The 24,528-nt window shown below is 40.0% G+C and overlaps 1 protein-coding gene across 1 annotated transcript; it reads left to right on the plus strand.

Annotated features, from left to right (window-relative positions):
* The first annotated feature begins 3,344 nt into the window (after window positions 1–3,344).
* Window positions 3,345–23,533, plus strand: REM2 (RRAD and GEM like GTPase 2). The gene is made up of 6 exons (XM_089678188.1): window positions 3,345–3,495; window positions 7,936–7,995; window positions 10,621–10,947; window positions 11,037–11,110; window positions 12,103–12,310; window positions 19,815–23,533. Exons 1-6 carry the CDS (start codon window positions 3,408–3,410, stop codon window positions 20,090–20,092), a joined length of 1,035 nt encoding a protein of 344 aa, XP_089534314.1. The 5' UTR covers window positions 3,345–3,407; the 3' UTR covers window positions 20,093–23,533.
* Window positions 23,534–24,528: the final 995 nt, after the last annotated feature.

Raw genomic sequence — 24,528 nt, forward strand, 5'->3', positions numbered from 1 at the left:
GAGGCATTTCAAATTCTGAGTATGACAGATGAGAGTGACGGAGAACTTAAAACATACCTTGGGGTGTTTGCTTTCCAAAATGGGGTCTTTTTATGGATAATTCCATTGTCCTGATGCTCCAGGACCTCCAAAACAGCAATAGGTAGTTAAGAAATTAGATGTGCGATCTTTGCCCTTAGAATGCTAACAGGTGCTTATTGGATGTGGAACCCCTCTATGTGGCCAGACTGTGAAAAAGTCTCACACATTTGGTATCACCATATTCAGGAAGAGTTAGAGAATGTGTTTTGGGGTGTAATTTTAAGTATGCCTATGCAGTGTATTAGAAATATCTCATAGATTGACAACTTTGTGTAGAAAAAAATACATTTTCATTTTCTTTTCGCATTTTCCAAAAACTTGTGGCAAAAAATGAAGTCTTCAGAAGACTCTGCATGCCTCTTAAAACATACCTTGGGGTGTTTGCTTTCCAAAATGGGGTCATTTTGTGGATAATTCCATTGCCCTGATGCTCCAGGACCTCCAAAACGGCAATAGGTAGTCAAGAAATTAGATGTGTAATTTTTGCCCTTAGAACGCTAACAGGTGCTTATTGGATGTGGAACCCCTCTATGTGGCCAGACTGTGAAAAAGTCTCACACATTTGGTATCGCCATATTCAGCAGGAGTTAAAGAACGCGTTTTGAGGTATCATTTTAAGTATGCCTATGCTGTGTAATAGAAATATCTCATAGATTGACAACTTTGCGTAAAAAAAAATACATTTTCATTTTCTTTTCACATTTTCCAAAAACATGTGGCAAAAAATTAAGTCTTCAGAGGACTCCCCATGCCTCTTAAAACATACCTTGAGGTGTTTTCTTTCGAAAATGGGGTCATTTTGTGGGTAATTCAATTGTCCTGGTGCTCCAGGACCTCCAAAACTGTGATAGACAGTCAAGAAATTAGATGTGTCATTTTTGCCCCTAGAACGCCTAAGGGTGCTTATTGGATGTGGGGCCCTTCTATGTGGTTAGGCTGTGAAAAAGTTTTACACATGTGGTATCGCCATACTCAGGATGAGTAGCAGAATGTGTTTTGGGGTGTAATTGCAAGTATGCCTATGCCGTGTGAGAGAAAGAACTTGTTAAATGACAACTTTGTGGGAAAAAAAAAAGAATTTTTTTTACTTTCATCATTTCCTTAAAAAATTGGCAAAAATTGACAACTTCAAAAAACTCCCCATGCCTCTCATTAAATACCTCAGACTGTCTACTTTCCAAAAAGGGGTCGTTTGGGGGGTATTTGTACTGTCCTGGCATTTTAGGGCCCCAATAAATTATATAGGTAGTCCATACATCAGGATTGATACATTTTCAAATATATCAAATATATATACCGTGGTCTGTGGACTGTATAACTTTCACAAAGACTAAATAATACACACTGATTTGGGTTATGTCTACCAACAAAATGTAGCACAATGGATTTTGGCCTAAATTTATGAAGAAAGTATATTTATTTGCAAAATTTAGTATCAAATACTAAGAAAAACATGTTTTTTTTCAAAATTTTCAGTCTTTTTTCATTTTTCTAGCAAAAAATAAAAACCCCAGTGATGATTAAATACCACCAAATTAAAGCTCTATTTGTTTGAAAAAAATGATAATAATTTCATTTAGATACAGTGTTGTATGCCTGAGTAATTGTCATTCACAATGTGAGAGCGCCGAAAGCTGAAAATTGGCCTGGACAGGAAGGGGGTAAAAGTGTCCGGACAGGAAGTGGTTAAAATGGCAACCAAAACCTAAAAGACGTGGAAGAAAGCGAAAAACTACCATTCAAATGGATAGAAGAATAGCCAAAATGGCAAGGACTCAGCCAACAATCAGCTCCAGGAAGATCAAAGAAGGTCTAAAGTTACCTGTGAGTACTGTTACAAATAGAAGACGCCTATGTGAAGCCAAGCTATCTGCAAGAAGCCCCCGCAAAGTCCCACTGTTGAAAAAAAGACGTGCTGAAGAGGTTACAATTTGCCAAAGAGCACATTGACTGGCCTAAAGAGAAATGGCGCAACATTTTGTGGACTGATGAAAGTAAGATTGTTCTTTTTGGGTCTAATGGCCGGAGACAGTTTGTCAGACGACCCCCAAACACTGAATTCAAGCCACAGTACACTGTGAAGACAGTGAAGCATGGTTGCGCAAGCATCGTAATATGGGGATGTTTCTCATACTACGGTGTTGGGCCTATTTATCGCATACCAGGGATCATGGATCAGTTTGAATACATCAGAATACTTGAAGAGGTCATGCTGCCTTATGCTGAAGAGGAAATGCCCTTGAAATGGGTGTTCCAACAAGACAACGACCCCAAACACACCAGTAAACGTGCAACATCTTGGTTCCAGACCAACAAGATTGACGTTATGGAGTGGCCAGCCCAATCCCCGGATCTTAATCCAATAGAAAACTTGTGGGGTGACATCAAAAATGCAGTTTCTGAGGCAAAACCAAGAAATAGAGAAGAACTGTGGAATGTAGTCCAATCATCCTGGGCTGGAATACCTGTTCACAGGTGCCAGAAGTTGGTTGACTCCATGCAACACAGATGTACAGCAGTTCTCAGAAACAGTGCTTATACAACTAAATATTAATTAAGTGATTCAAAGGAAAGCAAAATATTCAAACATTTTTCAGTTTATATAGTGAATGTTTGAGTTTGTAAAGAAGAATACAAACACTGCTATTTTTCTGAACAGTCTAATATTCACTTTTCTTCAATTTTTTTAGAGGAACAACACAAATTTGATATATTTTTCTTCATGTTTTGATTTGGAATAGAATGTGTAGTGTTCCCAATGCATTTGTGTGTATGGAAATAAAAGCTATTAGAAGGACTTTGAGCTTTATTCACTTTTTTCAACACACTGCGATTATTTTGAACACAACTGTAAGTGTGTATGTTTAAACAAAAAAAAAGATTAAGCCTAATATGTGAATATTAATTTCCAGCTCAGGGAAGAAACTTTGATCTGGAGCAGCAGGGATGCAGCCTGGGTTATAAAGCGTTATAAATGCACATAAATGAAAAAATAGCAATTCTAGCTTAACTCAGGCTATTGTGGAACTGTAGACAGCAGTGGTCAGGTTCATACAAATTCCAACCTTTCTGCCAGAGCAGCTGTGTCCCCTTCCTCAGTCTGCACTGAGCAGCTGCCCCCCCAGTCACATCTGGACAGTTGGCAGGAAAGGTACCTAGCACAAGGCTAGTGCGGGGGACGGAGAGCATCATGTGGTGTGTGGAGGGGAATCCCTGTGACATCACAGCCTGATTTCCATATAAATCATCAGCAGAGGGAGGGTCTCCCCAGCCCATGGTGTGTGTCTAGTGGGGAATATTTAAAGGGATGGGGAGGGACAGAGCAGATGGAGGCGAGCATCTGTCACAGAGAAGACCCAGGCAGAAGACAGGGCTTTGGTGTCAGAGCCAGGGGGAGAACACTAAGCAATACAGGTAGGTGGCACAGATATATTACAGAAGCAAATGTAGTGAGTGCCAATTGGTGTTTGCAGGGCTTGCTGTGTAATCCTTGAGTTAATCTGATTTTACAAATCACCGTAGACTAAGTCTACACATTCTATGCATGCATAGTTTTAGATCAACCTAAACCTGATCAGTATAGATCATTTAAAACATCACATGCAATAGTGTAGAAAAGACACTTTAAAGTTAAAGGACGCGCCTTGGGTAAGGAAGGGGTTAACGACTGCCAGTCGTTCTAGGCGATGTGATTATTCAGTATATCTCTGGGAAGGAGATGTATGTGACAAAAGCATAAATTGGAGCAATTTTTTTTTCCCAGGCATCATGGCTGATCAGCATTGTTGGGTTTTGTGACATAGAAATAGTTTGCAACTCTAATAGCAGGGATTAGTGCCAGACTATTGTAAAGACTGGCACGATGATCTATATAATATCACCATTAGAACTGATATATCCCCACAGCTGGAAATGTATTAAACACTGTAATCGTTGGATGTCTAGCGTGGAAGGGAGTAGCTGCCTAATAGACTGTAATGTGCTCAGGCAACGAAGAAGTTAATGGTGGCAATTATTATTGCACGATCTGTTCAAAGACTGTGCCTTTCATCAATGCTTTTGCCATAGGAGATGTGCATGTCAATAAGCCTAGCAATGTATGCAGGGAGCTCCCAGGATAACGATAGTTTTAGTCAATGCTGGTGGCAAAGAATCAATCCACCAGTTTGCAGATTCCATAGAGGAAACTGGTCCTCGTATTCTATTAGCCGACTCTCCTGAAGGAGCCAAGGCGGATGCAGAGCCACATTACAATCTGACAATATAATCATTGTACAATCAACTTTAGATATACCAATAGTATGAAATATGAGGATCTACCCAATCAGCCTGTATCCACTTTAACAGGCACCTACACCACATACTTGTTGGTTGATCTAAAGGAAATCGTACAATCAGATTGCAACGTATGTGGTGAGCTTAAGGTGCAACTCTTGCTAACTTTTAGACACCATGTAGTTGATGACAAGTCATAGGTATCAGCTTCCTTCTATTGTTGAGACGAAAGCCAGACATTTGATTAAATGGCTCAGTTGCACAGCTGACAGTGCTGCTGTTGCTGCTGCAGAGATGTCACATGCACAGAACACGTTGCCTTGGCAGGTGCCCATCCTTAGCATAATTGGTTATTGAAATAAGACCATTCACGGACTTTGGATGGACCCTGATCACCTTAGAAGTATGATGCCCGCTATATGTTGTGACTTTTATACTGAAAGGTAAGGTAGGAAGAACAATCCACATTTAAAAAAAATGTAAAATGTTTAATATTTTAAAATTATTTTTAAGTTATTTTTTATTATTATACACAATCTATATAGTGCCATTAATTAGCACAGCATTTACAAGAGATATGGTATAGTTACAATACAATTCAAGATAAGAGAGCTAGGAGGGCCCTGGTCGTGAGAGCTTAGAATCTAATGGGGAGCAGCATATCATCTAAATTTGGGTTTATACATTGCACATTTTTATACTCGTGAAGAATCCAGAGAATATCAAATAATAAGTATTATTCAAGTATTTAATGAGTATTTAAAATCTCATTCCCTAAAAAATAGGGGGACAGAAACTGTCTTACCAAAAAGTATGTTCTTCAACAGTAATTGCATTAAAAATAAAATAAAATAAAATCACATCCTTTGTTACAATTACTTGTATCACTAATAGAATGGTTTCATAACACATTTTAATTGACTGTTTAATGGATGCCCAGCATCAAAAACAGCAAATCTTATGCAACTGTACATTACAAAATATTGTATTTCTGAAGTCAAATGATGCTTTCCTCTAAATAGATACCCACTAAATTTATAGGATTGGAGTATGTAATCTCTGTTTGTCCTGGATACTGATTGGAGATCATCCTGGATTAAACGGAGGCAGAAGTGTGATTATATAATTCTATGGTATTACGGGAATAGTGAGGAATAGTTAGTCTGTACATTATTAGCAAAGCGCACAATATTCCTTACAGTGTGCAGTTATCAGGGTAGTTTTTTTTTTTTTTCAAGTTTTGAACATCTAAAACTAGGATTTACGATAATAGCATTTTTTAAGGTCAATGTGCATAAAATATCTTTTTGACATACTAGCCTATTAGAGTTCCCCACCCACTGTTTTCTCAAAGATAATAACATCCCGTGGGTGGGAAAGTGAAAATATAATAAAAGATACCTTTGATCTAGTAAATTAATGTATTTTAGTGAAAAGTGTATTCTGATAACGGTATGCAGTTAATAGATATATAAACAGCCCAAAATGTCAAGTCCTGAACTGCCAGCCAGGGGCGGACTGACCATTCGAGCACTCGGGCACTGCCCGAGGGCCTGGGGTCAGTAGGGGGCCCCATAAAATGCTCCTGGTACCTTGTATAGGCTTTTTTGTGTGTGCTTTGAGTTTGGGCAAGGACACAGGGGCCCCATGATCCCCTATTGCCCGGGGGCCCCATGAGTTGTCAGTACGCCCCTGCTGCCAGTCAAGCCTTAAGAATTACTTTCTACCAGTTGCCCCACCCAACCCCTACCCTGCCCCGCCCCTAATTCTGCCCCTAAACACGCCCTTGTAAATTATCTCATGAAATGACTGTTAAATGTTTTATGCAGAATAAAGTTACAAAAATAAACATTAACAACTTTAACAATATTAACATAAAGCAATGTAAACATAAAAGGAAAATACTGTAAGTGCTTTACATCAATAGGGAAACCAAATATTAAGAGTAACTGCTCAAACCTTTTATAAACTTAGATTTTTTTCATCTTTACAATCACATGTAAGAGGCTTTCTCTAAGTGCAAGTGTGGCATTAAGGGAAAACAAAGCAGAGATTCCTTTGATGCCTGTGACGCTTAGTGCAAAGGTCAGTGGTGTAACACAGAAAGAACATTGACTTACAGTGCACACTTCATCTGATTCAGGTGCCCTGTTCCTCTCCTGGTGGTGGTAGTGGTGGGGGGGATGTGCAACAATGTTGTGTCCATGTACCATGTAGGTGAAGTCTCCAGGAGACTCGTGCTTTAAAAATTGCAAATGCAGCCAATAGCAGCTCTGCAGCCTTCCTCCTATAGCCTATAGCAAGGAAGCTGAAGGTGGCCGCGGAGAAGCCCGAATAGTAAATGGGCTGACAGCCGATTAGTCTTCTTCTCCACTTCTACAGCTACAGAGCGGGGAGAGAGGGGAGAACTGTCAACAGCAGTCGCCTCTGCTAAAGCGGTGAACTTTCTTAATGTTTCCTTCCTGTATTCTTTATTGGTGCTGCCAGCGGTGCCCGTCCCCCCTCTGATGCAGCGCCTGGGACACAGTCATCCCCGCGTTGTTGCCACTCGCCAAATACAAGCAGGCTAGTGGAAATTTTGAAGGAAATTTTTAGCAATTGCTATTTTTGCTGATTAATAATTTGATCAGCAAATAGCTCTGGTGAGTTTACCCATTTCATTCGGTGGTGGATTTTGGTGGATTTTTTCAATCACTTATATTGGTGTTTGGACTTATATATGAATTACGGACATTTATAGATATATTTTTTATTTTACTTATGTATTTATTTGCATTTTCATGTGATTTGGTATTAACGCATTCCTTTATATATTTTTTGTCACTTACCTTTTCTTTAATTAGGTTTGCAGTTTTATATATAATTTATTGGCGCTGTGTCTATATATTTTACTTTTGTATTATATGTATGCATTCTGTCCATATATCTCCTTTATACAGTATTTCACATTCCTTTATATTTTTATGAACATTGACATGCAGACCAAACTGTCCAGCAAAAACGACAGGGGCTGGGGACTAACAATCCCCATGTGGAGGTGCTTCTTGTATTAACATTTTTATTTCCAAATTTTATTTTTTTTAAACTGTTGCTGCAACTGCTTAACACCCCAGAACTGTATAGTTTATGCCAACCCCCGCCAACCCTGGCTGAACAGCTTGGCACGGTTATCAGTGTGGAGAAACATAAGGCATGTGAAATAAGCAAGTATACTCAACACAGTCATGAATAAAAATCTCCAAACTTTTGTTTCAGGTGACAACAAAATATTGTTCCAGTGGTGATACAAAACATCGACGTGGTCTTTAGAAAATTTGAAATGTGTACCAAGGTTTTATTGTAGCCCAGTGGGTTTCATTATGTAACCCCCAAATGAGAACAGATGTCAATAACAAAAGATGTTTATAGATTCTTAGCTGTCACCTTAGAGTTGTCACTCATTTCAAGATGCTTTTGTACTGATCTTTGCTAGATGTCAGCTTCCAGTGTGAGTAACAGTTGTGCTAAATATCTTCCACTGTAAATTATTTGCCTGATTAAGACCCAAATTTCATGACATTTTTTTGTAACCTTTCCCAGCTTCAACAACTCTTCTTGGATCGGGGTATATCACACTTCAACTGAATTCTGTTGTGAAAAGTAGGTAAACCAAAATGTGTTTTTTTGTGTAGTTTCTTAAATAAGGCTATGCATTATTACGACAAAGATTAAGATCACATCTTGCATAAAGGCAGAAAAAAAGAGTTCTGCATCTTTTCCAGATAACAGTACGAAACATAAAATCAACCTTTTTCCATGATATTTTTAAAGGGTAACTCCACTTTTGTGGAGAAATGCAAATAAAAAAAAATAATATATCATATAAAATTCCTAAAGAATCCAATTTACTATTATTAAAAATTACCTTTCCTTTTTAATTTGCAATTTTTTTTTATAAAGTTTAATGCAATATGGCAACCTGAGGAACTTATTTTATTTATTTATTTCAGGTACTTATATAGCGCTGTCAATTTACACAGCACTTTACATATATATATTATACATTCACATCAGTCCCTAACCCTCAAGGGGTGTACAATCTAAGGTCCCTAACTTACATTCATACATATACTAAGGTCAATTTAGACAGGATCCAATTAACTTACCAGCATTTCTTTGGAGTGTGGGAGGAAACCGGAGTACCCAGAGGAAACCCACGCAGGCACAGGGAGAACATGCAAACTCCAGGCAAGTGGTGCCGTGGCTGGGATTTGAACCAACGACACTAGTACTGCCAGGCGGAAGTGCTAACCATTTAGCCACTGTGCTGCCCAAGGAACTTCCCCAGAAATGTAATTTCCTGCTTGTGAAAAGATTGTAGGCACTCCCTGCAATAGAAATGTAAGTTTTAGTAAGATACTTTCCAAGGATTATGGATGCAGACCCTGCAACTTTCCTCATTTGAACGCAGAAGGTGCATTACATAATTAATAACGAGCCAGTCACTCCCATTCAAAATGAGTATGCGATCAACCTGGTTAAACAAAGGTAGAAATATGCTGCACAATTTGTAAAATCCCTGCAAATACATTAATCACTCAGAGGGGCTTGTTTTTTCTTAACAAAAGTAGAGTTAATCTTTAAGTATTTTCATTAATTTATCTAAGTAGAACCAGCTTCATGCCACATATAACTTGGAAAACATTGGTTGGGGACCAGTGCAGTATACGGTATATTATCCGCTTTAATGCCATCAATTATGCTATTAACTTTTAACTATTTTAATATTTTATATGCTATTATGCAACTCTTGACTTACTCCTGTGGTCAAAAACCCAGGCCCACTTACTCTCATGCTCCCCATAACTGTAGTGGACTTTAAGATTTAGAGCCACTTAAAGTGGAATTTTAGTCAGAAAATTAATTCTTGCCAGTTCACTTCAGACTGGCCCCTTTTGCAGGTATAGCTACTGTATGTAAAACAATAATAAGTGCCTATAATGTTTAAAATCCATTAATACATTGTCTCACCCTGCTCTGCACATGCTCAGTTGCTCTCTATTTTTAGGCATTTTTAGGCACTGTGCCGAATTTGTAGAGGCCGATCTGCTGACAGTCTAAAGAATAAAGCGGAATTAAAACCTATCAATGTAACAGTTTCAAAAAACGGTTACATTCCCAGCACATGCCAGAAATGCTAACTGTCACATGTGCTTGTGTTCTCAGCCAAACTGTCAGATCATCAAATGAATGACTGCTGTTATAACTGATCATATGTGGCTCTCCATGGCAGTTGAAGATCAAATAGATGGCAGCTTTTTTGGCTGTAAGAGCTTGTTCACACCATGGTGCAGAAAAACTGATGAGAAGATTTCATTTGCAAATATATCAGTTTACATCAGTTTACCTGCGTACTTTAGGCTAGGTTCACATCTATGCAGTTTGTGTGTGATCCATTTCTGCAGTGTGTTTTTGTGGTGCATTTGTTCACATGCATTTTTTACACTTTTTTGATACGTCTTGCATTTTTATGGTGGGTTTTTTGCCAACTTGTTGCTGGGCAGATTAAAATGCAACAAAAATGCATAAAAAATGCACTACATGCATTTCTGCAGCGTCTCCATTGAAGTCTACTAAACCAAAACACAACAGTTTGCGTTTAAAATAGTCCCTTTCCAAAAAATTCACCAGGTGAAAACGCGGAGATGTGAACATGTCCCATAGGAAATCATATTAAATGGACTGTAGTGCATTTCTGCAAAATGCAAAACGCACTGAAAAACACTTGGGTGTGAGCCTAGACTTAGTGAGTTTTATACATGTTGCAGAAAAAATCTGCACTCGATACTAGTGTTGTGGTGTGAACAGGACACATAGAGAACATTTGATTTTGTTGTACCCTTGCAGAACCCGTGCAGAAAAACTGATGTCTCTGCACCATGGTGTGAACAAGCCCTTAAGGATAGGAGAGTTTACTTTTGCTTTAAATGCTGCTCAGGTATCTGGGCTTCAACAAAATGTCAGCCTCCAGTAAAAAAAAGGAATATCGCTGGAGACAATTTACAGCACACACTAATTTTGGTAGCATAATTATTAATGTGGAATGTATGTTCCTTTGCTAAAGAACATTATTTTTTGTCAATTGTTATGAGTGAAGTTCCACTTTAAAGCATGAAACTATTTAAGTTTTGGAGCATGCTTTTATGTTTTTAATTTTGACATGCTACCATGTTTTTAAGTATGGGTTTACTAACTGTGTTATGCTACTAATGATTTGTTTTATAGCCACTGCCATGACACTAAACAAAATAGAGAAGCTGGGGGGTCTGCGGCAACATCGGGCAAGTCTTCCAATTTCTGTAGACTCACACCGGCGTGGCAGTATGCCCTTGCCTTACAAACACCAACTCAGACGTGCACAAGCTGTTGATGAGCTTGACTGGCCAAGTGTCCATTCAGGGTCATCTGACTCTGTAAGGTCCTCAGACAGTAATCCAGAACCCGGAGCCTACAAAGTCATGTTGGTTGGTGACACTGGAGTAGGAAAGACAACTCTTGCTGGGATATTTGGAGGCCTAAAAGATACTTTCCCGCATGAATCTGAACATCCAGGTGATTTCTGGGCAATGTTATTAGGGTGTGGGTTAAATGTATGTTCTTGACCTGATATGATTGTGAACAGATCTTCTTGTCATTTCCAGAGGATACATATGAAATAGATCTGATGGTAGATGGAGAAAAGACAACATTAATTGTATATGATATCTGGGAGCAGGTAAGAATTTTTGCAAAGATCCAATATTCTTATTTTAATTACTTTATAAACGGTTACTTTTGGGACATGAAATTCGGTTTATGTAAATCCTTAAAATGTTGCAGTCTAATTTCAAAAAAAAAAAAAAATTCGGTTTATGTAAATACTTAAAATGTTGCAGTCTAATTTCAGAAAAACAATAAATTCGGTTTATGTAAATCCTTAAAATGTTGCAGTCTAATTTCAGAAAAACAATAAATTCGGTTTATGTAAATACTTAAAATGTTGCAGTCTAATTTCAGAAAAACAATAAATTCGGTTTATGTAAATCCTTAAAATGTTGCAGTCTAATTTCAGAAAAATAATGCTGGCTGTGAGCTTACCATACCACAGATCAACGTACATATGTGCCAACACAATGAGTCATCAAAGTCATTGGAAGAAGTTTTTTTTTTATTGAAGAATGATCACATCACTAAGAGAAAGGTGCAGGAACCCTTCATCAGGCATGTGATGTCACACACGCCCAGGGGCGGACTGACAATTCATGGGGCCCCCGGGCAATAGGGGATCATGGGGTCCCTGTGTCCTCGCCCACACTCAAATCACACCCAAAAAAGCCTATGAAAGGTACCAAGGAGATCTCATGGGGCCCCCTACTGACCCCAGGCCCTCGGGCAGTGCCTGAGTTCCCCAATGGTCAGTCCGCCCCTGCACACGCCTGATGAAGGGGTGTTGTGTGGCTCCGAAACGTCGCACTATCCTCTTTGTGATGTGACCTTATTCAGCAAAAAAAAAAAAAAAAGCTTCTTCCAATGATTTTGATGATCTGCAGTGTGCTGGCAAATATGTACAATGATCTGTGGTGGTTCCAGGTTCCTGCTGAATGTTGCTAGAACACTTACTACTCCTAAGCCAGATCCAGGAACGTGTGCGATGGATGGATTAACGATATCTTACCATATCACAATTGCAATGTTCTCTTTTAGTCATGGTGGTCTTTGTCTTCTCAGTCAGGTCCTAACACTTGGATGCAAGACAGCTGTCTACAAATGGGGGATGCCTTCCTTCTAATCTATTCAGTGACAGACAGAAGTAGCTTTCAACATCTACCTGGTCTTCTTTTGAAACTGCGCACTGCTCGTCCACACCGCCACATTCCAGTGATTCTTGTTGGCAATAAGGGAGATCTAGCTCGCTCCAGAGAGGTCAGCATGGAAGGTATTGACTAGCAGAGTTCACATAAATACCCATTAGCCAAGAAGAGAACATGTGTGTACAATAAGGGTGTTTTGCAAAATCCCAGTATAGAATTTGGTGGGGTTACATAATATTTGAGCTATGAGAACATCACATAGTAGTGCTCCAACACCCCTTAGTAAAATACTACTAGCAGCAGTATCAGCTCCCAGAGCAGGGCTGGGTTTAGTGATCTGTCAGAACATGTCCAGTTTCGATGACATAAGAAGCCAAAATAATACATTTGATTCATCTGGCTGCAAAGACAGTGGGCATCCCTAACTAGTGCAAAACTAGCTTTGCTATCAGAATGTATAGGACCACTGCATTTGCTCATATAAAGTACATGAGATATACATTTGATGACTGTCTGATACCTTTAACATCAAAAGATTTGGGTGTGGGGCCATTTACTGATAAAAAAAGATCACAGCAACCTCCAACATCGACAGATAAAAAAAGAGCTGTTTCATAAAAAAGTGTATAGCACATGCATGATTGTTGGATTTTTTTATTTGTACATTAGGAGGAAAATGATGTTGAATTACTTGTAAAGCACCAACTATTTAAAGTCACACCACCTGTCTACCAGTCCCGCGTCATGTTCTTTCCCAACAAAACAATGTTGCTGCCTTGACACCCAAGAGCTGTCCACACACTGTGGATTCAATTTCCTAATGCCAAATAGGCTGTTTACTTGTAAGGGAATTTTTCCTTAGCTTAGTGAATGTGGCAAAGGTTCAGTTTGCAAACATTACCCAATCATGTGCAAGGAAAATAAAAAAAAAATCGGTATTTTTATTTGTATATGACTAGATGATGAAAGTCATTAAAGCTTCACTTCATTCACTAAGCTAAGTGAACAGCCTATTTTTCTTTAGTAAATGACCCCCTGTGTGTAAGGCAAGCCATAGATGATGCGATTTTCTTTCTCCTGATGTTGATGGTGGAATCCCTTCTGCGGAGGAGAACACAATAATTATTGCTAGCGTCTATAGCCGCTGGCAATAATGGCATGCTAGAAATCTGATATGCTGGTTGTACCCAAGTCGATCGATGGATACAATCGGCCTATCCATAGATGGATCAAATCTACTATGGCTGGCTTAAGGAAAAGGCTCATGAGAGATGTAGTTCTAGGGATGTGCAAAGCAGCTGTTCCTGCATAAAAAAATTCCAAGCCTGGTGATGTCACAGGATATAATAAAAGCCGTTTCTCGGTATAGGAACAAGGTTAAAGAAAAAAGGGTGGGGCATGTTGTAGAGGGCTAATTCTTCATAAGACCTCATTGAATAGCTGAATGATGTGCCCTTTAACTTGTATCTATTAGGCTATATTTGTACTGACAATTAGCACCATTGCGAATGATGTTTCAGCCACCTGTGAGCAGCTAGCTGCATCCGCCGAGCCCTGTACACTTCAATGACAGGTGGGAAGCAACCTCAGCTATCTGTGGCTGTCTACCCAGCCAGCAATTACCTGCGGTGAACGCTGTTGTGTGCTTCCAGGTAATTGCTGGCTGAGTGTACAGCCACGGGTAGATGCGACTGCCGATGTCCTGTCAAGTGTACAGGGCTAGGCAGCCGCAACTAGCTGCTTATAGGTTGCTGAAACAGATGCTGGAATCAGCAGTTTCCTTCCACTGTCATTTGCACAAACGATAGTTGCCTGCGTGAATGTAGCAGAGGAACTGAATAAAGCACTTGAGTTTCAAACGTAGTCTCTGCTTTTTTTTAGGAAAGTGGCCTAGTGGTTAGGACTTCTGCCTTGTGCTTTGTAGTAATGGGGTCCCTCGAATCTTGGCCAGGACAATATCTTCATGGAGTGTGCATGTTCTTCCTGTGTTTGTGTGGGTTTCCTCCCACACTCCAAAGTCATGCTGGTATGTTACTTGACTCCTACCTAAACTGGCCCCATTATATATGTGTAAACATTGGGGCTGTATGCCAGTTTCAAGCACAAGCAATTGGGAAGGGTTGAGGAAAGACTACTCTGCCAACTACCTACTCTGTAAACAATTTGCCAAGTAAATTCTATGAAAAAATGCTTTCAAGCATATCAGTCATGGTTCTTAGAAGCTGGTCCATAGAATCACCAGGAGTCAGAATCAACTGAAATGATATATACATATATAGGTACATACTGCTCTTTCAGGTTCTGGATGTAACATAGTATAGTTCCAACACTGGCTTTCCTGGTGAGAGCAAGCTCACTGAACATCACTGAACACACCTAATAAACCTTTAAAGGTTTACCATGAAATTACATTGGCATGGATGGGTTTAGTCCATCACACAGTGTAGATACATGGCAGGATAAGAGCTCAACTATGGGTTACATTTGAAGGCGAGGCCTCTAGTTGTAGCTATATATGTCACTCTTGAACATCTGTCCTATCAGCTGATTAGCAATAGACATGTAATTACAGCAATATAATAAATGGTGATGAGAACATATCTAAATCCAGTAACAAAAATGTAGTACACCAATCAGCCATAACTTTATGGTCACTAAGAGGTAAAGTCAATTACATTGATTATCTCATTACAATGGCATCTGAATGTCGGTGGGATACAATAGGAAGCTAGTGAACATGTTGTCCTTAAGGTGATGTGATGAAAGCAGAAAAAATAGGCAAGCTTAAGGATTTGAGTGATTTTGACAAGAGCCAAAATGTAATGACTAGATGACTGGGTCAAAGCAACTCCAAAACTGCAGCTCTTGTAGGATGTTCCCAGTTTGCAGTGATCAGGCTCTATTAAAAGTGATTCAAGTAAGGAAAACCAGTGAACCAGCAACAGGGTCATGGCCAGCCAAGGCTCACTGATTCACATAGGGAACAAAGGCTGGCCTGTGTAGACTGATCCATTACAAGAGCTAGCTCAAATTTCTGAAAAATGTCATGTTGGTTACAATAGAAAGGTGACAGAATACACAGTGCATCACAGTTTCTTGCATATGGGGCTGCATAGCTGCACACCAGTCATGGTGCCTATGCTGATCTGTGTTCACAGCCAAAGAATCCTACAATGGGAATGTGAGCTTCAGAACTGGACTACAGAGCAATGGAAGGTGGCCTGGTCTGATGAATCCCGTTTTCTTTTACATCATGTGGATGGCTGGGTGTGTGTGCGTTACTTACCTTTTTTAAGAGATGGCACCAGAATGCTCTATAAAAGGAGGCAGTATGATGCTTTGGGCAATGTTCTGCTGGGAAAGGTTGGTCCTGACATTTCCTTTGGATACTACTTTGACACGTACCACCTACCAAACATTGTTGTTATCCAAGTACTTACCTTCATTACTACTATTCCCTGATGCCAGTGACCTCTGTCAGCTGGATAATGTACCCTGCCACACTGCAAAAATGGTTCAAGAATGGTTTGAGGAACACAACAATAAGTTTGAGGTGTTGACTTGACCTTCAAATTCTCCAGATCTCAATCAAATTGAGTATTTATGGAGTGTGCTTGAAAAGTCAAATCCATGGAGGCCTTACTTCACAACTTACAGGACTTAAAGGATCTGCTAGTGACATCTTGGTGCTAGATACCACAGCAACTATAGACATCTAGTGGAGTCCATGCCTTGATGGGTCAGGGCTGTTTTGGCAACAAAAGGGGGACCTATTCAATATTAGGTGGGAGGTCATAAAGGTATGACTGATTGTTGAATATTGCAGTTTACTAGTCCTTAGATTTGTTGGCTGCATTATTTTTTTTCTTTTTTACTTTCTTTTTGGCTGGTGATCCTGCCAATAAGATGCTTCCTGCCCTAAGGTCACAGAACTTACTTAGTGACTGGAGGAGAAGTATTATCACCATAGGACAGTAAGTCTGTTAGAACTTAAGAACACCTTTTGCAGGCACAGACCACATGCGCCAGGCTTGATCTCTCTTGTCTACTCTGCTATTATTGCTTATAGGACACCCCCGATTCGCTCTTATCATCAAACCGGGGGGTTGTCTAGATCAGCAAGACTGGCAGATCATGACTCAAGCATTGTCTAAATGTTCGAGCAATGTTATTATTTTAGAAAATGCCTATAAGGTCCTTTACAGATGGAAGCCCTATGAGCCTGCCTGGCTGGCTCGTTTTATCCCCTCATATTCTCTGACTTGCTTTCAGGGTTGTCAACAAATAGGCATCATGGCTCATATTTGGTGGACTTGCCCCAAGGTGTGCAGACTATGGATTAGGGTCCATACCGTTCTCCACACTATGTTACACACAGATATTAAGCGCAACCCATACCAGGCACTATTATTTAAACCATTATTAGACCTACTTCGTCCTGAGCGGCAGCTGGTATCACATCTATTTATAGCTACCAAATTAACAATCGCAAGAGCTTGGAAAACCCCTCTTCTTAGCTTGGAGGAACCGGATGAATTTTATAATTTTTAATGAGAAGCTAACGGCCATGCTGTTACACACCCACCCAAAGTTTTTGCAGATCTGGTGCCCCTGGATTGATGTGGCCCAACCGTCTAGATTTGACCAGACCCTTCTGTAGATATAAGACTCTCCTGGCGCGATCCCCTGGAGCCCTTTCTTTGTATTTACTATCCTTGTTTCTCTCTTCTTTGCTTTTTTCTTTTTTTTATCTTTCTTTCCTCTGTTTTTGTTTGTCTTCATGCTATTTGCGCTGATTGTAATACTCCTAGAGAATCGTACCTGCAATGTTTTATGTACAGTACCTGTCAGACTTTCTCGAGAGTCCCTGGTGTAGAGTACTGATGTGCATCCAGTGGGGCTCTGTTCTCAGCTTTTCCTACCCTCTGTATGCGATTTTTGTGATTATCTCTGGCCTTCGCCTGCTAGCTCTTTGGTCATTACTTGTTTGCTATTAAAGCAGTTTATAAGGTTTCATTCCTTCCATTGTGTTTATGTACTCATTTTCTCTCCTTATCAATACTTCAGTGCATTTGTTGTGTCCTTCATCAGAAGAATTGTATACCTTATTCTTTTGTGTCAGTGATCTTGCTTTTGACTGTTTCTTTGTTGTTGTGTTGTGTATAATAAAATCCATTGTAAAAGAACCTAAGAACACCTACCTCTCTCCTCTTCTCTATAACATAAGAGGATGGTGTTTTGTAGTTTACAAGATTTCTGGCAGGACCAACAGGTATTTTTTATTTTTATCAAAAGGAATCTACAATACACTGGCATTTGCATTTAGCAGACCAAAAGGGAGAAAACAAAAGAAGTTTATTGTTGGGGGTTTACATGTGCTCTAAATTTACAACAGAGGATGGATTTACTAAAGGGAGCCTTTTATTGACCCAGAGGTAGAAACACGTTTAGAGCTAACCCAGATGAATTTAAATACAACAAAAGGTTTTAAAATGGTTAAGCAGGAAGAGTATAGATATTTTTTAAAATAAATTACTATGTTTCAGTGGTAAAACATTGAAAGCATACTGTGTTATTTCTTTTTAATCTGAAATATATTAAATTTGAATATTTGATACTTACCATATGCTGTCCACAAGGTATAGAGCGCTAGGCTGGAGTACAGCTAACTATAGCCTATTTTATTTAATTGGGCTTTAAAAACGACCTGAACAGTGGGAGGGATCAGATAACATGGAGTGTTGAATAACTTAGACGAGGGGCACATCCCTTTTTCTTCTTTATCCTGGCAGATATAGGACACCTTGCTCAGTCAGTTTTACATAGGCATCCAACAAGCATGGAAGTAATGCAAGTTCAGCATGTTTTCATGTTTTGTAAACTGAGTGCCATGGATGCACTCTATTGATAAAATGCTATAAAACACTAGTTTATAAATTTGTTAAATAGAGTTTATCAAGTTTATGTTTCACTACAACTGATGGAGACTTTTATACAATATGATTCTACTTTACCAGTAACCTGTACTTAACTATTATGATACTGTGTATTACTAGTATAATACAATTACCTTGCATTGCAGTAGGAGGTGATTAGACACAATGACAGCGTGTTTTCTGATCATACCATATGTTATTAACATCTAAGTTTGTTTGCCAAAAGTAATGGACTTGCATTACTTAAAGTGTTACTAAACCCAGGACTCTGCATTCACTATATCTAGTCTCCCACAGTACACAGAGCATGGAAATGCAATTGTTGTAGTAAATATAAACCGCTAAATACCTTTTCTCATCAGGGGTATATAGCAGTCTTGTGACTTCTATCAATGTCCAGCTGAGCACTGGTTAATCTTGTAGGAGAAGTCTTCATTCTCTTCGGACTATCCTATGAGACTGCATAACCCCTGACCCTTTGTTTGGACAATGCGGATTGGACTGTGCTAGTCACATGCACCCCCCCCCAAAAAAAAAAAACTCTCTAGCAATACACACTAAACTAAGCATGTGCAGAGTGATTCCTGGAGCTCTGTACTATCAGCAGATTGATTCGGGACAGTAGAAGAAGGGGAGGATCAGAGAAGACAGGATCAAACAGCCTTTTTACACAGTGCGCAAGATTAACCCCTTAGGTTCCACAGTGAGTATAACAGGCATGCTTTACTGCACATACAGACTGATTTTACTGTTGTGGGTTTAGTAACACTTTAACTGAGTCTGTAACTTATGACTCTGAGCCTGAATTGTTGGGTTAGAAATAGCCTGGGGGGGGGGGGGGGCGGGGTTCTTATATATCAACTAAGGAGAGCATCAGACTCACAAGCAAGTCAAAATCAGATAACTTTCAGGTACTTCTAAGTTGCTGTGAATTCTGACTTGCTGCAGTTTACTGTTGCTTTTCTGTTTGAGTTGCTTTTGCATTGACAGTGACTTGTATTGGGAAAAAAAGCAGCTCAGGTGAGAACTTCTGTAGCCTTCACCTGTCATGGCAGCATGGCAAGTTGTCAGTTTAGGGGCCCATTCATATGTCTGCGCACTAAACCGCAACGGTTAGCGTGCGGGCAGTTGTCCACCCAGGCTGCAGTGATTCAGCGGTAGTGGGTGGTTTAATGTGTGTTTTGAGCGCATCACAATGTTCCCTTTTTTGTATGTCAGCTTACATAGTGACACTTCATTTATGTCACCGCACAGCAGTGAAGTGCATTACATTAATCTATGCAATAGATAGACTATTGCAAAAATGAAGCTTGGTTTTATAATGCTCTTCGATCTTCTCTCGCTCTTTAAAGAAGGCAGGTGTTAGACGCTGGAATACATAATAAATGGGCATGCACAATGTACAAATGTAATATTTTTGTGAAAGTGAAATGGACACATCTGTGTTCTTGGCTTCACTACAGCTGGAATAGATTTAAATATTTCCAGAGCTAAAGAGTATAAAGAGTCCAATAAGGTTTTTACATGAATGAAAGTTTTACTCCTGCTTACAGAAACAAAGAAAGCATATCTAGATGAATCAGCCTTCCATTTAATCTGTCACCATGGACATTAGAAAGTCAGTTCATACTGTACCATACTCCAACTTTGTTTGATGCCGTTGTGTACACTGTATTTCTATTTTTTCTTTCAGAGGGACGTTCACTGGCAGGAATGCTAAGCTGTAAGTACACAGAGACATCTGCTGCCCTTCACCATAATACACAGGAGTTGCTTGAGGGGGTTGTCAGACAGATTCGCCTACGAAAAGATGAGGGACAACACAATCCCCAGCCAGCCACCCTCCTACCACCAGGTCGCAGAGAGAGTCTGACCAAAAGAGCAAGGCGACTTTTGCAGGGGATTATGGGAAAACATAAAGGTTTCTTCAAGCAGAGATCAAAATCATGCCATGACCTTTCTGTCCTGTGACTAGTGAACTATCTTGTCCATGTGCCATAAGGAAGTCGGACTGGCCACATGATCTTGTGCCTGCCACAGAACTCCAAAAACCTTTAACTATATTATATGGAACCATAATGACAGAACATGGGCTGCATAAACTGATATTTCTGTGAACCCCAATCCAAGACAAAATAACAGCAACACATTAAGATGAAGCACACTACCTGGTATAACACTAATGAAAAATATTGTATAAAATCTCCAAAGGTGAAGACTGTAATGATATGTCCACAAGCATAGAAGTTAGGGATACTTGTGTCCCAAAGGAGGGCTTAAAGCGGAACTATGGCCAAATCAAATTGACATATATATGATGCAATCTGTCAAAGGCACAGCAGTTTTTTATTTTTTATAAGTCCAAAATGCAACATAATTTTATTAACTATGATCCAGCCAGTAAGTCTGTTATTTTTTTTAACATGCTTTAACAGGCCAAGCTGTCCAGTAAAAGTTAGAGGTTTAAAGTGATTCTAAAGGTTTTGGTTTTTTTTTTTAAAGAAAAAATAACAAATATATCTATACTTAACTGCTGTGTGCAGTGGTTTTGCACAGAGAAGCCTGGATCCTCCTCTTCTCGGGTCCCCCGCAGGCTCTCCTGGCACCTCCCTCCTGTTGGGTGCCCCCACAGCAAGCAGCTTGCTATGGGGGCAGCCACTGCTCCGTGTGTCCATTTACACATGGAGCTGTGGCTCAGCTCTACCCCCTCTCTCTTCTCATTGGCTCACTGGCTGTGATTGACAGCAGTGGGAGCCAATGGCTCCAGCTTCTGTCTCAGCCACTAAGAAGAGGGAGTCCTGCGATAGTCGAGACTCCAGTGCACATCGCTGGATCGAGAGGGGGCTTAGGTGAGTATTAGGGGGGCAGGGGGAGCTGCTGCACACAGAAGGTTTTTTACTTTCATGCATAGTATTCATGTAGATAAAAAATCTTGAGCCTCTAGAACCACTTTAAGACAAACCATTTACTACTGACTGGGGTGCTTACAATGGTCAGCTTTTATCACTTTATTGATAACCTTGATCCCAAAATCAAAAACTAAACTTTAGCTACCTAAAAAAAAGTGTTAGCTGGAATTGGGATTTAATTTGTTAGTCATTTATCTAAAGTCCATTTAAATGTACTAGTTCATCTAAAACTACACTCTTCGCAGGCTGACAGTGTAGCTATTGCGCTTTTCCATAAATACATCAGAGGACTGAATATAGCCATCCTAACACAGGCAGTGTGTTAATGTTTGGATCATCAGATGAAAATAATGGAAAAAAAGAAAACAAATGCAGCCACCACACCTGAGAATTGGTCAGATGCAATATACATATACTGTATTTTGTTTTTAGTCTTAGATTCACTTTACGTGGAGTTAACAAATAATGCCATTACATAAGGGAAGGTCCTTGATAATGTTCTTCATGTATATGCTACAGTTATATATGAACGTATATGTCCTGCACAAATAACATATTTTCTGATATCTAGTCAACCATATTTTGAGATCACAGAGAAAAAAAACCTAAATATGTATTGCTTTTGTATATGCTACTGGGTACACAAGGCAGCAACTTGGCTGTTTCTTTAGTGGTGATTGGTTTTTATGGCCCAAGTTGCTAGCTCAGCACTCATCCTACTGCTTTCTAAATAAAGCTGGTCATATACCAAGTGAATTTCAGCAGGGTTTATATGGATGGTCCTATCAGCATCCTCCCTCCATCCTTGCATCTGAAAACCTAAGGAACCAGGTGGAAAATGGCCGGCTGAACAGCAGCTGTATTCAATCAGGTGCAGCCACTGTTTAGGTATTCTGACAGTGCTGTCAGAATACAATAGCCATCAGGAGAGATTTGTCCTTCCACGCTGTTTAGCATGGATGGGGAAATCAGAGATATCCCTCGTTTGGCCTGCATGAGAGGCATCTTACAGTGTATGGCCAGTTTATGGGCTTCAGACCAGCTGTAATGGAGTAGGAAATTCAGATTTGCTCAGATCGACGTTAACCCACCATGTTTTGGGGTTTTGTGAAGAAAACAACAAGTAAGACATACAAACTTCATGCTGCATCCCAGATGGAAAATGAATCAAGGACCAAGAGCAGAGGGTTAAAGTGATTCTAAAAGATTACATAGCAAACATGTCTTTACTTACCTGCTGTGAGATTTTGCACAGAGCAGCCCAGATCCTACTCTTCTCTGGCCCCCCACCAGTGCTCCTGGCCCCTCCCTCCTGTCAGGTGCCCCCACAGCAAGCAGCTTGCTATGGGGGCACCTGCTCCTCCATGTGTTCATTCACACACGGAGCCGTAGGTTAGCCCCGCCCCCTCTCTTCTCATTGGCTGTGATTGACAGCATTGGGAGTTTCTTTCTCAATGAGAAATGAGGGAGTGCCAGGATAACCGAGACTCCAGTGCACATTGCTGGATCGAGAATGGGGGCTTAGATGAGTATTAGGGGGGATTCTGCACAGAGAAGGTTTTTTACCTTCATACATAGACTGCTTGAAGGTAAAAAAACCTTGAGCCTTTAGAACCACTTTAAACACTCAGCCAAGACTTTTCCCAGAAGAATTTGTAGCTTGACTTTTGTAAGGCAGTTTTGTTTGGCCAACTGTCATGTGTCTAACACGTATTATAAACTAGCAGATATATCTTTATAATAAAAAAGAAAAGCAAAATCACTAATTAAAGTGCATCTGCAGCATCTTATAATACTCCGCTCAATGATCCGTAAAAAACAGGTGCTGTATGATGGATACATAGCCAGGAGAGAGATCAACTTGCCATTAGAATTGTGCACCATTGCTGTTGTCCTGCTCCCTTTCTTACAAGTTAGGTCCCCACTTTGGCAAAGACGTTAACTTATCAGGAATGAGCCATGAATCAGTAACGGTCTGGATATGGTAGTGTTACACACAGATCATGTGGCCAGTGCTGGGCTTTTTCATATTCCATGGGCTTCAACCAGATGCCTTTCAAGCAACCACCAGCTCATACCTATTTATTGCTCTATTACTGCATTCTGCCCACATTTCAGTCATTGCACCAGACACAACATAAACTCACAGAACATGACTCATAATGCTTACATAGAATGGTTTGGCAGCGGGATAGAAAGGATGGTGTTGTGCAGTCACACAAAAGTGGCGCCATTTAGCTTTCTACATTTGGAGAACAGTATAAACTAAACATAAAAGAAATGACAGACAACAGCAACCACTGTCATTAGTCTTGTATGATTCAATACTTCCAAGATCTAACAACGTCATCTGGGTTACGAGTGAAAAGAGGACTGGAGGGATGGCTGTTTTTTTGGCTATGCTGAAAATCTGAACAGTTTGGTGTGTCAAGGTGTGTATTAGCATGCCCTCAAAATGAAGGTAATGTAATGTTAAAGCAACAAATAAACACATTTCACATCAGCAAGTGTGTGTGAAAGAAATGCTTTACCGGAGAGATGTAAGAGATTCTGTATAAACTGACAGGACTTAACTATCTGAATATACAAAATGTAAGATGGATTATATTTATGGCTTTTCTTCACCCACCTCCCTGTCACCCTGTCTTCATACTACCTTTCCTCTGAGTATACCTTACTCCTACCCCCTCCCCAAAGCAATTTTCCTGTCTTCCAACCTTAAAAGGAGAAATTCATCCGAACAGGCTTTGTTACCATGGAGACTACAAACCAACTATATTCCATAGTTCCCCCTGTATCTGGGGGAGACGTTGCCATGGAGACTCATACACGGCACCCCATACCACAGGGAAGGCTATTGTGATAAGAGTGAGAGGAACACAAATAACCAAATTACTCTGTAAGCAGTCATCTCAAGGCCTTGTGTTGCTGGCTCATGTACGCTGTCAGATTATGCTGCAAGAAAGGCACTGAAGCTTTTTCTGGAAGAACACAGAATCAAGGATCGCTTAGAAAGCATCTAAGAAGTAGTGCCATATGTTTACTGATAGCAAATACATCCTATACAATGTCTTTTTCCGTGAATATATTAAAGGGGAACTAAAGTTCTGCTGTAAAAAAACAGCAAGCAGACAAGCTTTATTGCAGAAGAGACATACAATATGTGTTCTGTAATAAAATGCCCCTACCTGCTTGCTGTCTTCTCCAACGCTGTAAGCTGAACTGTGCATCTGCAGCTCAGCTTACAGCACCGTGCCAGTCTGACTGGCTCCTCCGCATGCGCAGGAATGATGTCATCAATAAAGAGGTCCGAAGACCAGCACTCAGAAAATGTTGGTGAGAGACCATTGAACAGTTGTTTATTTATTGCCAGTACTTATATAGCGCCATCAATTTCCGCAGCGCTTTTACATATATATTGTACATTCACACCAGTACCTGCCCTCGAAGAACTTATCTAAAGTCCCTAACTCACATTCATACATACACAAACAAGGC

The sequence above is a fragment of the Staurois parvus genome, unplaced genomic scaffold (genome assembly GCF_062004578.1).
Source record: "Staurois parvus isolate SC_StPar_1 unplaced genomic scaffold, SC_StPar_1.0 ptg000199l, whole genome shotgun sequence".
Classification (NCBI taxonomy): domain Eukaryota; kingdom Metazoa; phylum Chordata; class Amphibia; order Anura; family Ranidae; genus Staurois; species Staurois parvus.